Source organism: Hevea brasiliensis, unplaced genomic scaffold, assembly GCF_030052815.1.
Source record: "Hevea brasiliensis isolate MT/VB/25A 57/8 unplaced genomic scaffold, ASM3005281v1 Scaf377, whole genome shotgun sequence".
Taxonomy (NCBI): domain Eukaryota; kingdom Viridiplantae; phylum Streptophyta; class Magnoliopsida; order Malpighiales; family Euphorbiaceae; genus Hevea; species Hevea brasiliensis.
Genome location: NW_026614892.1, coordinates 48,763 through 64,423, shown reverse-complemented (window position 1 = coordinate 64,423; position 15,661 = coordinate 48,763). Strand labels below are relative to the sequence as shown.

Genomic DNA, 15,661 nt, shown 5'->3' with positions numbered 1-15,661 from the left:
GATGACTGTTTTGTATGGGACAATTTGGAGGAATAGCTTCATGATTGATTTGGTTTGCTTATAATCACTTGTTGCTTCAAAGATCAAACCCTTTTGACAGTGAAGTCTGACTAATTATCATTTCTCACTAATTATATTTGGAAGAATGAAAAAACGAAAGTAGCATGGATCTTACTTGCAAGCTTCAGATTGGGATGGAGGAGAAGGACCACCACAAATGCAAGGATATTTGGGGTGTGATTTGAGAGTGAGACGTCTACTAGACCAGAGAGAAGGAACTTTCTTGTCGTAACTCTCTCCTTTCTTTCTTTTTTTCTTTTTCTCGGCAGTGAAAGTGAAGTCACTAATAGAATGGATTGGACGACTATTACTTAGACAAATTCATTAACTTCAAATTAAAAGACATGAATTTTTACACTCATTTTCACCATTTTAATAAAATTTATAACACATTTTTTCTTTAATTGGATAAATTTGTCAACAGCAATTAAATTTATCAGTATTAATGCTCATTTTCATGTTATAATTTCGTAAAGAAATTGGGGTTTTTCCTTTTCTTTAAATTGAGGGTTACAAAGCATAGTTTTGAAGAACAGTTAACAACTGTTAAATTATGAAATGATCTTGTCTCCCTCTTTCACAAAGGAAACAAGCACAATTTCAGAGCAAAAACAATAAAATATAAAAAAGAACTTATCATAAAAACTCCATTTTAAATGCTATTAAAAAATTATTATTTTAATATTTTTATAACTAATTAATAAATTTTTAATATTCTCCTTTGAAAAATACCAAAGCAGAGCACTTAAGAAAGGGTAAATTGAAAAATACCAAAACAGAGCACTTAAGATAGGGTAAATCCAATCAAATGAGAACAGAGGGGACAATGGAAATGCAATGATTCCTTTTTGCTGCATGTTTAATGACACGTAGCTTATAAAACTTCCATAAGAAATCAGCCATGGTCACGGTGACTTCGAGATCAGGCTCTTCATGGAAAGGAAAAATAATGAGAAATAATAAAATAACACAAATCAAATCAAATCAGATTTAAGAGTATGCACTTTGACATTTTGTTCTACAACACGCATCCACATTATTCCAACTCTGCCTCTTGCCCGACTTGAAAACTGAACATGAATTCAGGAACGGCGGGCTTGACGATAAAGGTATTCTTTAATTCACTTAAAACAAATATAAGGAAATTACCTAGTTGAAAATAATTATTGCAAAAAATAATTAAATAAATCGCTCTAAAATTTGAAAGGCTTGTACATAAAATCTGAAGTAATGCTAAGAACATCTTACACAAACTATTATTATAAATACCACTAGTTTGTAAACCAGGAAGACATGTTTCTAAAAAATCCAATGTATTTACTAAAAACCTGTACAGCCAAAAATTTGGTTAACGCTGTCTATGGATGGAGAAAAACTGGCATCAAATACCCAACGCAGTGAGCCAAGATGCCATTATAGAAGCTTAGAACATCACTTGCCATTCTTATGGGTTGCACAACCTCCAATGCCTTGGGTAAATAGCATTTCATCGATTCTGAACATCTGCAAATAATAGATTGAAAGATTCCAGTGGCTCTAAGCAGTTGAACCAAAAAACAAGAATCGTAAACACAATGAAATCAAGAAACTAGGCAAAATCACAACCTAGACTCAATCTAAGATGAATTCAAAGGATTGACAATTAGACAGGAGCAGCACTGTATCTTGTCATCGTTCTTCGCTCAACAATTTTCTAACATGACAATAAACATGAACCTGTGGGATCCATAGCTCATGCCTTTGATCAAGGCACACAGGCAAGAGCGAGCCCAAATTTGAGAACTGAGTCTCATAAACAAGCAGCCCAGGACAACTTATCCACATCAGCCATTTTCTATCTCAGATATAAACAGGCTTCACGTCATTAGGCCCAAAACTTGTGGCACACGCTGGACACTTCCGGTGACGGCTTCCCATAATTCTTTGCACACATGGATTGCAGAACAAGTGGTAGCATTTTGTAATGACAACCTGATCAAGCAAAAGAGAAAACAATGGAAGTGTAGCAGAAAGAATAAACGTGACAAAATGTCTAGTCATTCAATTGGTATACAAGTTAAATTATTTATTAATCGTAATTCTCCATGAAAAATGAAATATTATTTTCACCCTTCCAATTTTAAAGAGAATTTAGAAATCTATTAAGTTCTATATCTAATTTTAGAAAATTAGAAAACTTGTTTGCTTGCTCTAGTTTTTTAAGTTTAAGAAAGCATTTCTATTTGCATTAGATGCATTTTCTTAACTTCGTCATGGCAGAAAATTGGAAAACTATTTTCCCTAAGCTTCCATAAGCAAAAGCATGCCCTTCATTTTTGACAGGTAAACATAATACATATCAATGATCAAGATACCTTCCACAATATCTGTAATAAAAAGATTCAATAATATTATAAATGTTTCCCACAACAAACATGTGACACCAGACCCATAAAATAAGCAGGGAACATCTACCTCTTTAGGTCTTTCAAGGCAGATACTGCACTTCACAATTTCCCTGTATTCTTTAAGTTCCTGCTGAAGTTTTTCTACAATTGATGATCCCTCAGTCTGCGCTCGAAGACGTGAAACCTTTCTCCTTGCTACTTCCAATTCCTCTTCTATTCTTCTCTTATCAAACCTAATAAATGAATAATGATTGATCCATGCCAGCATTTGGAACAAATTGAAAAGAAAGGGAAGAAAATATATTTCCTTACCTCTCTCTCTCTAGTTCTATCTGCAGTTCCAAAAGGGCTGCTCGACTTCTTCCAACCTTGGATTGTGAGTCCTCCAGTGACTCTCTTGCTTGATTAGATGATTTTCTCACATCTACCAATCGCTTTTGGGTATTTTCCAATGTACTTGAGTTTTGAAACTTCTCTTCTTTAAGTTTATGAACCTGGTCAAAACAAATTTTTAACTGCAAGACACAGGTATTCATTAGTCAAAATATAAACTCTCCACCTAAGGTGGTTCCACCACAAAAATGTTAATATAAAAAAAAAAAAAAAAAAAAAAAAAAAAAAAAACCTGATCTTCAATTCTTGCCGCTTTCACATTATAGAAATCAAGAGAAATATTTGCTTGTTGAATCTCCCTTTCCATGGTTCGTTTGTCCATGTGTAGAGAATTCCGCAGCTGTCTTGCCCTCACACCTTCCAAAACAAGCTGAAACAGGCCAGAAAGATGACAAAGTCCAATGGAAGTAAATATATACCACACCAAATAAATGTTTGTTCATGTTAACCCCACAACGAACTCATACTAAACCCTGGAAAAAATATGAGCAAACGGTTGTCTACATGGATGCAAAAAAGGACATGGAACCATGCATTGTATATACAAATACAACATAGACAAAATAGCCCTTCTCACTATTTCACACTAATCATTCTAAACAAAAATTTAATGTGCAACTGAACTTCCACTCTTTCCCAAATTTATCCAAGTCCATTCATTTATTTAAGATGTTAATGTTAAGTATTGTCTATTTCTGATGCGGAGCATTTTGGCATGTTCCAGCAGGGTGTTGTGGATGCCTTTGTGGGCAGATCCTATGGCCGACGCTCAGCAACAAGGAGGGAAAATGTGCTAGCAGATCAGATTGTCGATTAAGTTGATTGCTGTCATGTTTTCAGTTTCAGGGTTCAAGGGAGCTGTTATCAAGGGACCAGTTATCAAGGGACCTGCTCCAGAATCCACATTTCAAGCCTTAATTCATGTTTTCAGATTTTTAAATTTTAATTTGTTGTTATGATGTAATTTTCGTATCGTTAGGAAGCCTTGTTTCTTGTAATGTTGTAACCTCTCTACAAAAGGGGACTGATTATGAAGAAAGAAAATAAGCAGCATTCATTTCAACTTGCCTTATGAGATTAGAAGGTTCTCTCTAACAAGCCCTCAACTAGTGTTCACAATAAGTTCTTCAAGAAAAAGCAGGAACGTGAACAAAGGCAAGACAGTTTCCTCGGAAGATATCCAAGTACAACAACTTGTGATGAGATCCTATTCGAGGGCACATAACAACTTGGTATTAGAGCCAGTCGTCATGGGTGAACCAACCAATTTGGAAGAGAAGCTAAATACTTTAATGCAACAATCCGAAGCTCAATTCAAAGACTTGGCTCAGAAATTATCTGAGCTCGTTCGAACTATCAAAAGGGGAATGAACCAAGATGGGACTAGTAGCAGCCAGCAGAATTTTGTCAATCAAAACGACGAGCAGGACGGAGGGGCGTACAGTGCCTAGACATACGAAACTTGACTTCCCTTGGTATGATGGTTCCAACGATCCGCTAGGATGGCTCAACAGTTGCAAACAATTCTTGCATAACCAGTGTACTTCGGAGGAGGACAAGGTTAGCCTAGCTGCCTTTCATTTGATGGGAGAGGCTCAACTATGGTTCGCAGGCTTGAACAGGAGGAACCTGCAATATCGTGGTGGGTGTTTAAAGAGTACAACAACTTGTGATTCGGCCCTCCTTTGCAAAGCAATCCATTGGCAGAACTTGGACACAGAATAGTACACGCCCAAGTTGTGTGGTCCACTATCCAGCAATGAAAGATGCCATTTTTTTTTTTGGGTAAATTGCTTGTCCAAAAGTCCTGATTCACCTGGAACCCTTACTATTTAGGTTGTGTGGTCCACTATCCAAGCTAGATTAATTTATGAAGTTTCCAACTCTATTTAGGATTTAATTACATTTTCCTATTCTATCTAGGATTACTTTTACTCCTATTTTATCTAGGTTTCTTCGAGTACTTTGGTTTATTTTAACTTCCTATTTAGTAGAGATCTTTTCCTATTGTGTTTCAGAGTTTAAGAACTCTATAAATATCCCAGATTTTTACGTATTTGAGTACAGATTTTCAGCAATAAAAATTCTGTTGAGAATTCTCTCAATTTTCACTCGGTGTATAGCCTATGTTTCTTTGTGAGCTTCACGCTACGTCAAGTGCTATCAAAGCGAAGAAATCGCCCCCAATCAAGATGGCTTACCTTGATGAAGGTGGCAATTAAAGTGGTTCTTGCGACGATGATTGGGGAACCAATGCCCTTGACCATAGGGACGAAATATTGCAATGATGGGAGCAGCATTTTGGAGCAACGGATGGATCTCAAATTCAGGTTTATGGAGGGACACCTTGAAGAAATGTAGATCATCTTGATGCTTTGGGAATCAATACAAACAGGTATATGTACGATGACAGAAGGCCAACAGTAAAGTTAGCTAGTGGTAACCAAATCAACAAAACTTTTTTCGCACATAGCCAATATGTCTACAAGGAAGACACGGAAGAGGAAAATAATTATGAACCAAACAGGTTATATAGACATCCACACAACGAAAGATATAAAAGAGAAGCATATCAACTAATTCTTGAATTTACGAAGGAGATTCAAAGGAAGATGACTTGGAACCAATCAAGTACGATAGGCATCAATGGAATAGTGACTATCGGAAAAGAGGCACATATGGATATGATGAGAGGGCTTTTCCAACCATAACTCGAAGCACTATCTTGATTTATAGCCGAGTGCAAGGGCACCCAACCCAAACATCTATTAGTGGAAAGGGTAGAAAGGCAAGAACAACTTGAATCCAAAACTCAACTTGAAGTTGAGGAGACTAATGTCGAATGATAGGAACTAGAAGCTATGGTTGAAGACGAAGAATGGAAGAACGTGTCAAAGGGAACAACAAATATCATGCCATGGAAATTTCAATGGTAGTTGAGAAAAAAAAAATCCATGGAGATAATATTGGAGATTGAAGAAAATCAAATCAAAGAGATAAAGATTGAAGATTTTTCTAACTCGTTAATTTTTATTGCTTCCATTGATTTTATTTGTTCGGATGTTCTTGTGGAAACAAAGATGAATGCAATCAAAGTCTTGCATAATTTTCCATTGGCTACTTCATCCAAGAGGGCTATATGGTGCACATTCCCAATGAAGATTTTCATTCTCTTTCACTTCAAAATTCCAGGAAGGGTTTATTTCAAGTGGGGGAGAATGATACGTGAGCTATGTTGGTTCGTTGCAACTCAAGGACGAGTTTTTTACAAGTGGGCAAGCATGATGCAGGGCATTTTGGTATGTTCCAGCAGGGGCAGCACTTGGACACAGAATACACAGAATAGGGCGTGTACCAGGTCCCTGCCAAATGCCCAGGGTGTGTAGTCCTCTGTCCAGCAGTAAAAGATGCGGTTTTTTTTTTTCTTTTTTTTTTTGGTAAATTGCATGTCCAGCAGTCCTTACTAGGTTATTTCGGTTCGGTTAAATATGAATTATATTTAATTTTATATATATTAATTGTTTAATTTCATTGATTAATGGTTATTAGGTTCAAACCAAAGTTAAAATTAAACCAAATAACTTGAAAATCAAGTCTAAATTAAAAAATCAATAAAAAAATCAAACCAATCGGTTTAAACTGAACCGAACCGAAATAGAGCTGTTCGGTTCGATTCGGTTTTTCACCTATTTCGGTTCGGTTCGGTTTTTAAAATTTACGGTTCGGTTTTTAAAATTTAATTTGGTTCAGTTCGGTTTGAACCGAATGCTCACCCCTAATCCTTACTCACCTGTGACTTCTTGTTTATCAAGCAACGGCAGCAGAATCCCAACTAGAATTAATTTAGAAAGTTTCCAATTCTATTTAGGATTTAATTATATTTTTACTATTCTATCTAGGAAGATTTTTACTCCTATTTTATATAGGTTTCCTAAAGTACTTTGGTTCATTTTAACTTCCAATTTAGTAGAGATCTTTTCCTATTGTGTTTAGGAGATCAACAACTCTACAAATACCCCAGATTTTTATGCATTTCAGATACAGATTTTCAGCAATAAAAGTTCTGCAGAGAATTCTCCCAATTTTTACATCACGCTGCATTAATTTCTTAGGTTATAACAATCTAAAATAGTTGATATAATAGCATTAGCTACATATTTGCCAATGAACAACCTACATGCCTCTCCAAGGATTTAATATCATAGATACACCACAACGCACTACTAGCCTTTCAAAGAAAACGAGCCAATCCATATAAAGATACTAATTTCCTCCAATAATAGAGTGCACAACCAATCACTGAACACATTAATGTGTATCATGAATTTTACAAAAATTACTAAAACATATGCAAACTGTAATTTACCATATAAAATCTTTGTTTGAGAGCTTGTGCATGTACTGAAATTCAAATTTTTAAGCCCATGATATATATATATATAAGGGAAAAAGAAAAATGAATATTAACACCACGCCAGACAACCCACAAATTAAGACCTTAAAGCTACGACCATTCACACGTATCGGAAACTGAATGTCATTTAACAAATTTTTTTGAAAGAAAGGTTCCGTACAGCCAATCACCTTAATATTATAGTCATCCCTTTCTGTGATTTGCTGCAACAGATGCTGGTTTTGAGTTTGCATGTCATCATATGCTTGTCCAATTATCTGAAGAAAAACCAGATTAATTATTTTCATATAATGCTGTTAAATTAGGAGAGTGTGTAGGGCATATTACATTTTAATTCAATTTTAATATAGGCTTATATAAGTGACTGAGTTGCTTTTACACATCAAAATGACTAGTCAGTTTAATGTTGCAACCCAACCACTTAGATTTACCCTTTCATTTTTGTTTACTCCCAACGTGGGACTTAGATTCCTAATAAATGCTGTGATTGAACAAAAGAAAGACCCATAATTGTGAACTGCAAACTAACCTCTATTTCAGATAAGTAGGCCTCATTTTCCTCATTTTTGGATTTCAGAACATCAGAAAGTCTAGAAATATCCCTGAAATAACAATAAAACAACACTTTTGGATCTCTTATATAAATAAATGTCACAAGATAAAGATCATATGATAGTTCCAACCAGCAAGCCAACAAAATAAAAATATCGCAAGTGCTCAATCAACAACACAGCTTCAGCCTTTTAAGAAATTTATTAACAAACATTGGCATGAACAAGTGCCACTTATTTAATTATCTAGAAAAGAAAAATCATTCGTTTGCTTGTCTAAAAGAATTTTTTAAAAAATGTGGGAAATTTTTTAATTCAGGAGGAGCAGAAATCTTTAAAAGGTTTATCAGAAAAAGTGCACATGGCATGTTTTGAACACATTTAACTGCATACTAGAAAAGAAAGTAATATTAATCACATTCAAATGTCACTTAATCTAATCAGAGGACAAGATCAAAATAGAATTCACTTTTCCACAAAAAGTTAAATTTTACCTTTTGGAAGCTTCCAATCTCTGTCTCAGATCAGCAATGTCAGCTTCTGTCGTGGCGAGCCTCTGCTGGGATATGGCCTCAGCTTCATTAGCTGTCTTCACTCGTAATTCTAAATTTTGCTCATCAAGAAAGGATTTCAAACTTTGAACTTGAGCCCATGCCTTGTATTCAAGATCCTTGGCTTCCATGACATCCCTGCAATTTGCAAAATAAACTTCTAAACTGACATACGTTTTCACATCATCAGGCCAACCATAGAAAAAAGGGTTTATCACAAGGCCACTTTTAATTGAAGCTCCAGAGTTCATTTTATTCAATTTTCAGCATAAGACAAATACTAAAGATTCTTCACAAGAAGGCAGATTGAATAGTAACTATCTATACTGAGGTTGGAAATGTCAAAAGTGAAGCAGCTCTAACCTAGAATCAGTGGATTCAAATCTATACATTTCCAGAATCAGTTTCAACTCCAGATCACTTTCCTTCAGATCTTGGACCTGCAACCAAAGAAAAAGTAAATTTATGAACCAAAACTCTGTAAATTATATCCCAAGAAAAATAGATGCAGGACCTGCTATATGAAAGGAAAAGTTCCCTATTAACTTGTCACCTCACAATATTTGTCATTTTAAGAGACTATTTGACATTGTGGTTCTAACCTGCTTTTTGGAAAAGCACCTTGATGATAATGGAAAAAGCAATTTGAAAAAGTTGTTTAATTGTTTTAGAGTTCTTATGAAAAAAAAAAAAAAAGACACGTCAAATTCAACTTAAAACCAATTTTTAATAGCCTCTAAATAACATATTTAAGGTGGTCTTTTCTCACTAGCAGCTCAAACAACAATGCCAAACAGGCCCTAACAAGGCAGTTATCTCAGCAGCTGTCAGCCCAGTAAACTAAAGATACCAATAATCAAATATCTCTTAAAAGATAAGCAATATTCCAACAAAAGAGGAACAGGAAATGTGGTCATCTTTCTCAAAACATAAAGGGATACAGAATTTTGCAGAACACACGCTAGGAAAGTAGAGGTGAGCATCAAAACCCAATTCATTGACCAATGAGAAAATGGGCCCGCCAGTACATATGCAACCTTGCTAAACTAAAAGATACCAATAATCCAATATCTCTTAAAAGATAAGCAATATTCCAACAAAAGAGGAACAGGAAATGTGGTCATCTTTCTCAAAACATAAAGGGATACAGAATTTTGCAGAACACACGCTAGGAAAGTAGAGGCGAGCATCAAAACCCAATTCATTGACCAATGAGAAAATGGGCCCGCCAGTATATATGCAACCTTGCTAAACAGCAATGCAGTTCAGTTCAAATTTGACACCCCATGCTGTTTTTGACAATTATCATGTGAAATCAAAAGAAGCTTGGCAAACAAAAGCAATCCCATAAAATTGAGTATGATAAAATTCAAATAAAGTGGAAGAGTGAAAACATGACATACCACAGATTGCAACTTTTGTATCTCAGCAACTTGGTTTTTGGATCTCGTTGACAAATTTTCACACTCTTTTACCTGCTCCAGAAAACAAAGCTTTTGATCCTTCAAATGAAAACAAGAATGTAAATGCGCACACACACCATAATTTACCCACCTTCCTATCAAGAACAGTAGAAAGAGACTGTACATCAGCCCTCAAAGAATGAATATCAGAAGTAGCCTCTTTGTAAGTACTCAATTGACGTTGCATATTTCCCATTGCTTCAGGAAACGAGGAAACCAAGGCTTTGAATTCAGCAATGATTTCTTTTCTTCCTGAAATAGAGTAATTCCATCAGAATTTAACCTCAAAACTGAAGATAAAAAGGCAGAATTATTGCAAATGATCATATGAAAGCATTGACAAATTACTTACCAAGTTCTCCTGATGCCTCTTCCAGCTTAGTCTCAATCACATGTCTCTCATTGATCTGTCTCTGTATCTCTATCCCTAAATCTGCAATTCTAGAATCCACAACTGCAGAAGATCTTCGAAAAAGATCAACTAAATCATTTTTCACGTTCAATTCGTTCTCCCTCAATGACAGGTTATCCCTCTCAACCTGTGATTCCAAGGGACATAAGTATGGTCAGTATCACAACAATATCCAGACAAAGAAAATGACACTTAAGGCCTAAATGAAACTACCGACCAGTTACAACCTGTAGTTTCTCATATAAGGCCTGATACTGGAAAACTTCTGATTTTGACTTTTCTAATTGATCTCTCAACAAACGGTAGGCTTGTGAAGAAGAAATACACTTCACATTCTTCAATGAGTCCTGTAAAGTCAAAATTCCCTTCTATTTATATTACTGAACAAGCAGGATTGCCTTCTTGAGGCAATTAACACCACATTCACACAAAGAAGTAACAATGATAGTCTTTCAAAAAAAAAAAAACCTGCAAATTTGATAATTGTTGCAATATTGTTATCCTTTCATCATGAAGACCTTTCAATTTCAGTAGTCGAGAAGAAGCTTCATCCTGTGGAGCTCAAATTTATCAACACGTGTACTTTTCCAGGTCAAGCAATCCAGAGAGAAAAATGGAAAGAAGGAAAGGAAAAACTTACTTGAAGCTCTTTGAGAGCTGACTCCATTTCTTGCAGATTCTTTTGTTTATCTCTAGCCCTATCACCAGGAACAGGCTTACTTCCAAGGTTTAGTACAGGGAAAAAAGTCCCTTTTGTTGCATCTCTTTCTGCTTTAAGAGTTGCCATTTTCAAATTACTCTCTTCTAATTCCGAAACAGCACTCTCCAATTCCCCTTTGGGGAAATAGAACATTAAAAAAAAAAAAAAGAATAACAGTCAAACTTACAGATGCAGAGGAAGAAAAATCAATTAATGGCATAAAATTAAACAATATATAACACTAGTTACATTATTTGATCAGTCAGTCATACATATAAGCAAAACAAAATTACTACTTAAATTTCATAACACTCGAGCATTAGTGGAAACAGTTCAAGAGACACTCTCAGCGAATAAAAGATGTGAGAAAAATTGCATCATTCTAATGAAAAATGAGGCTTCAAGTTCTTTTTTTTGGAAAGAAATGAAAAGGGCCTTAAAGTTTATAAAAATTAAAAGAAATAGAAAATCAACACATGATCATGCACGTGAAGACCTTTTGTTTATGCATGTCGATAAAAATATGCATCTGCATATTTGTAAATATATATAAACAGGTAAATCCACAAAAACAAAAGGTATGGTATGAGTATCCATGTATCTTACACGAGGTATGTCCATTAATTTGAGTAAGGGTGATAGCTTTGGGCTGTGTCTTGAAATTTAGACTTGCTCAAAACACAATGGAATGATACCTTTTAACCGCTTAAGCTCAGCTTTATTTTTTGCATTAATGTCTCTACAACTCTGCAATTCTCTTGCATGTGATTTGTGCTTGAGATGAAGGTCACTTAGTGCTAATCTCAAGTTTTTAACCTCTGCCACCAACCCACAAGATTCCTTTTGCCTGTCTGCACCTAGCAAAGAAACAGTACACACGGGACTTTCAGAAAAAAAAAAATCGAAAGGAGGCAGCAGGCAGCCTGCAAAAGATATCCTCAATGCACCAGCAAACTAAACTCTTACCATCCTCTGAAATCTTATTCAAGACAGTTGCATGCAATCCATCCTTTCGCTGCCAAATGTCATTGATGGCAGCCACTATATTACATAGAATGTTCTTAATTTTTTCAGAAGCATTTTCTTTATGTTCTTCCGTCGAGTTGAGGCAATCATTTGCAGAGGAAGTTTCAGTTGCACCAGTTTCTACAAGTCGGCTAAGAAAAGCTTCCTCAAAAGAAGAAGAAACCCCATCTGACAAGCAATTTGAAACACCCCTATCAGAAAATGCAATATGCTTTAATAACGGTATGCTGAAATCTCCCAGTCAACACATAACTGCCACTTCATGTATATTTATACATGAAAATATGCAATGCTACAAAAGATGGCAAATTTAAACTAAAAACTTCAACATTGAGCTTTCCTGGATATTGCACAGTTTTACAAGAAAGAGTGAATAGGTACTCATAGTTTTTACATGTAAAGGTGAATGGGAACATTTTCCTTTCAAAAAGCATGAACAAGGCAACATGGATAAGGCAAATATGCACATGTCCAAGGCCAAAAACCACTAGGCAGAGACAGTGCAAGATAAAAATTTGAAGAATATATCACATAGCGTGCCAAACAGGGTGTTCTCAGCTCTCCTCATGCATGCTACATTCCCAACCCAATAACCCATAAGAAGTAGGAGGCAAATCTTGCTAGGCAAATCCCATGCCCTTACAGCAAATGACAGGCTTATAAATGAATGACAACCTAAATATAATATTTTCCAGGTCCAAATGAATTAAGTAGTTCACGATGTGTGTGGTTGTGTTTTGGAAAGAGAGAGAGAGAGGGGGGGCTGTTGTGGGGGAATCTACTCACCCTCAGTAATTGATAAGCGTCCAATATCTTGCCCAATGCTAGACTCTCTTGTGCAGGTGGAGCATGCTTCCAAGTCAGTAACTAGCTATTGTGAAAACATGAAGCCAATTTCTCAGAAAGTAATATCCAATTCTGTATGCATAAATAAAAAAGATAACAATTTTTTTCTTAAAAGAAGAAAAGGAAAAGAACACAAAATACAGAACAACAAACAAAGAAATTACCAGTTCCCAAGACTTATGGACAGATTTCAATATGGAATTGTTAGGCTGTTGTTTCTCCTTTAATTGTGAGAACTTGTTCACTAAAGCAGAATACTCGACCTTTTGAGCTTCTAACTTCTGTACAAGCTTTTGATTTTGAAATTGGAGAACAGCAGTATCAAGCTACACATCAAAAGATGAAGGCATGAAGCATGAGCTCAATATAAATATTGCATCTTAGCAATCTAAAATTCTAAATATCAGATATTACCAGAGCAAGTAGCATTTTCATCATACCAAAATGGGAAAAAGTTTGCAAAGTCATTTGTCACAGTATTCAAATATTGAAAACAGAATTGAGCAGCTACAACCATCATAATCAAGCTATAGAAGAACCACATAAAATAGATAAATATAGACTACATGTTCAATGAATAAGAAGAAATTGGTTTTCTTCCTAATATTGGAAGGGAATAGTTAAAATCAAAAAGAATCATCTACCGACAACATCTCTAAGTCGCAACTAGAATTTAGTTCAGTAGACTTTGGCATGTTAATTTATCTCTTTCTAGTCAACTTACTCACAAGGAAAGAAAACCATGTCAGATCAATGAATGGGATCTTTAATCAGTACAAGTGCAAAGTAAAATCATAGGCAAAGAAGGAAACCACTGCCTAAAAAAATTGTATTAAACTAAAAACTCCAGTATTATCAAACGATCTAACACACAACCAACAGAACCAGAAAACAAAAGAAAAGGCAGAAGGTAATTACTAAACAGATGTCTTGAGTAGTCAACAATTCTAAATTACTTAGAGATTGTATAATTATAACATCAAAACAGATTATAAAAATTATACTGCGACTGCGAGTTCTTCAACTTTTGCTTCTATGGTTGTGTCCTACCATCAATCCCATAAAAAGTTCATCAACAAGATAAGTTCCATCCCACTTCCTGCTTCTGAATTCATTAACAAGGATAGATGTCCAAATTTCAAAAAACAAAGAAATAGCACAAGTTCTGGTCCCCAACAAACAAAGCTAAAAGCACAAGGAAAGTCAATTAATTATTTATAATGAAAACATGCCTAGTTAAGTAGAGGTGCATGAAATATCAGATATTAAGCAAAATCAGATAAAGAGAACCACAAAATTCACAAAATTAACCATAAAAAGAAAACCTAAATAATTTTTTAATTAAAAAAAAAGAGTAAATTTTGCAGAAATTAAAACCGACTGATAACAAAGCTAACACCTTCTTGTCCTCGGAGGATTGTGAGAATGGCTGCTTCTTAGCCATAGCAGCCATGGGTGATATGGAGCTGAAGTGACGCCGTTTTCGATCAGGTTCTCCAGTGCTGCCCATTGAAACCCTAACTCCCCGCCCAACAACAGCTTCACTCACATGAAGGTATACCAAATTTCAACACAATCCAAAAATAAGGGAGTAGATATAAAGACCATTCAGTATAGGACACTCTAGACTATTAATTTCTCGAAACCCTAATTTAAACCCAACATTTTTTTCTCTTTTTACTCTAAAACCCTCATACTCGAAATCCCAATCCAAACCTCTCTGTTTATACATCCATAAATTTGTATCTCTGTCTTGGCTTGATAGCTCGATCCCTCCTCATCTTCTCTCTCTCTCTCTCTCTCTCTCTCTCTAAAAGAGCATGCAGTTACCCATCTGTCTCGTTAGAGCAGCAAGAAGAGAAAGAAACGTAATTTGCCTAAGGAGATTGAAATTTCGCGAATGATAGAAGGGCAGTTTTGGTATTACATGCGAACGAGTTTCTGTCCATATACTTCTTCGAGGAATCTGAGGTTCTGATAAAGTTACCGATGGGGGAGAGAAGAGAGCAAGAATTGGGACTTCATTGATGACTTGGGACTTTTCTATTGGCTGTTCTTGAATGTATTGTCGCTCTCCCTCCAGAAATTATATCATGCAACGATTATTTCGTTTACAAATAATATACTCCCTTATTTTATGTTCACTTAAATTAAAAAATATAGTTAATAAATTACATTTATTATTTTTTAATATATCTTTTGAACATATTACTTTTTAAAAAATTAAATTTTAAGAAACAAGTCATTTATATTACTAAATTATTCTTAAAATTAATGCATTTTACATTATTAATAAATTAATATTTAAAAAATTTTATAATTTAAAATAAATGAAAAAATGAATTTACTTTTATAGAATAAAGGGGATGTGAAATAAATAAATTAATAAAATTGTTATAATTTAAATTTTAATTAAAATGTAAATTTATTATTATTTACTTATCACTTTATAATTAATTTATTATATATAGATTTAACTAGTATTTGATATGGAGTAATTTCTCCTCTTATTCATTTAATAGAAAAATTATAAAATATTTATACTACACATAAAAAATCGAGTATTATATAATTTTTGGTAACAAAATTTATATAAATACGAAAGAAAATATACAGGTAATTGAATAATTTTTCTCACTTATACAGTAAAAAAATGAGAATATTCACCCATGCGAGCCAAGTTGTTTGATGATGTGACATCATTTTCCGTTAAAAGATAAAATAATAATTTAAAGAAAAAAATATATATAAATAAATGTGATTTTGTATTTTTATTATTTAAGATGTGCAATTTTTCAGTGATATTTAAATATTTTTGTAATTATACTCATTAGTATTTGAAGGATTAAATCTGTAAT

At 34.5% G+C, this 15,661-nt stretch overlaps 1 protein-coding gene across 4 annotated transcripts; it reads right to left on the bottom strand.

Moving 5' to 3' along the window:
* Positions 1-1,223: 1,223 nt before the first annotated feature.
* Positions 1,224-14,706, bottom strand: LOC131177248 (E3 ubiquitin-protein ligase BRE1-like 1). Of its 4 annotated transcripts, XR_009146842.1 has the most exons (20): positions 14,203-14,704; positions 12,968-13,129; positions 12,744-12,828; positions 11,898-12,125; positions 11,627-11,788; positions 10,872-11,065; positions 10,700-10,783; positions 10,459-10,578; positions 10,172-10,358; positions 9,911-10,071; positions 9,760-9,831; positions 8,720-8,796; positions 8,300-8,494; positions 7,784-7,856; positions 7,425-7,511; positions 3,073-3,210; positions 2,760-2,962; positions 2,515-2,680; positions 1,666-2,031; positions 1,224-1,563 (listed from the first exon to the last, which is right to left on the bottom strand). XR_009146842.1 is itself a non-coding variant. In XM_058142212.1 (19 exons), exons 1-19 carry the CDS (start codon positions 14,311-14,313, stop codon positions 1,900-1,902), a joined length of 2,616 nt encoding a protein of 871 aa, XP_057998195.1. In that variant the 5' UTR covers positions 14,314-14,706; the 3' UTR covers positions 1,224-1,899. The 4 variants fall into 4 exon arrangements, 3 of the variants coding, with proteins under 3 accessions (XP_057998195.1, XP_057998194.1, XP_057998193.1); XM_058142212.1 differs by having other exon boundaries at positions 1,224-2,031; positions 2,760-2,941; positions 14,203-14,706; XM_058142211.1 differs by having other exon boundaries at positions 1,224-2,031; positions 11,627-11,782; positions 14,203-14,706.
* Between the last annotated feature and the right edge of the window lie 955 nt (positions 14,707-15,661).

What these genes read in the sequence shown, in the direction of transcription:
- LOC131177248 (XM_058142210.1), bottom strand. Translation starts at nt 14,313, where the DNA reads ATGGGCAGCACTGGAGAACCTGATCGAAAACGGCGTCACTTCAGCTCC. An exon ending in CAGCTCTCAAAGAGCTTCAA is followed by an intron (nt 10,784 to 10,871) that starts GTAAGTTTTTCC and finishes TGAGCTCCACAG; the next exon opens with GATGAAGCTTCTTCTCGACT. An exon ending in AGATTGGAAGCTTCCAAAAG is followed by an intron (nt 7,857 to 8,299) that starts GTAAAATTTAAC and finishes TTGTTATTTCAG; the next exon opens with GGATATTTCTAGACTTTCTG.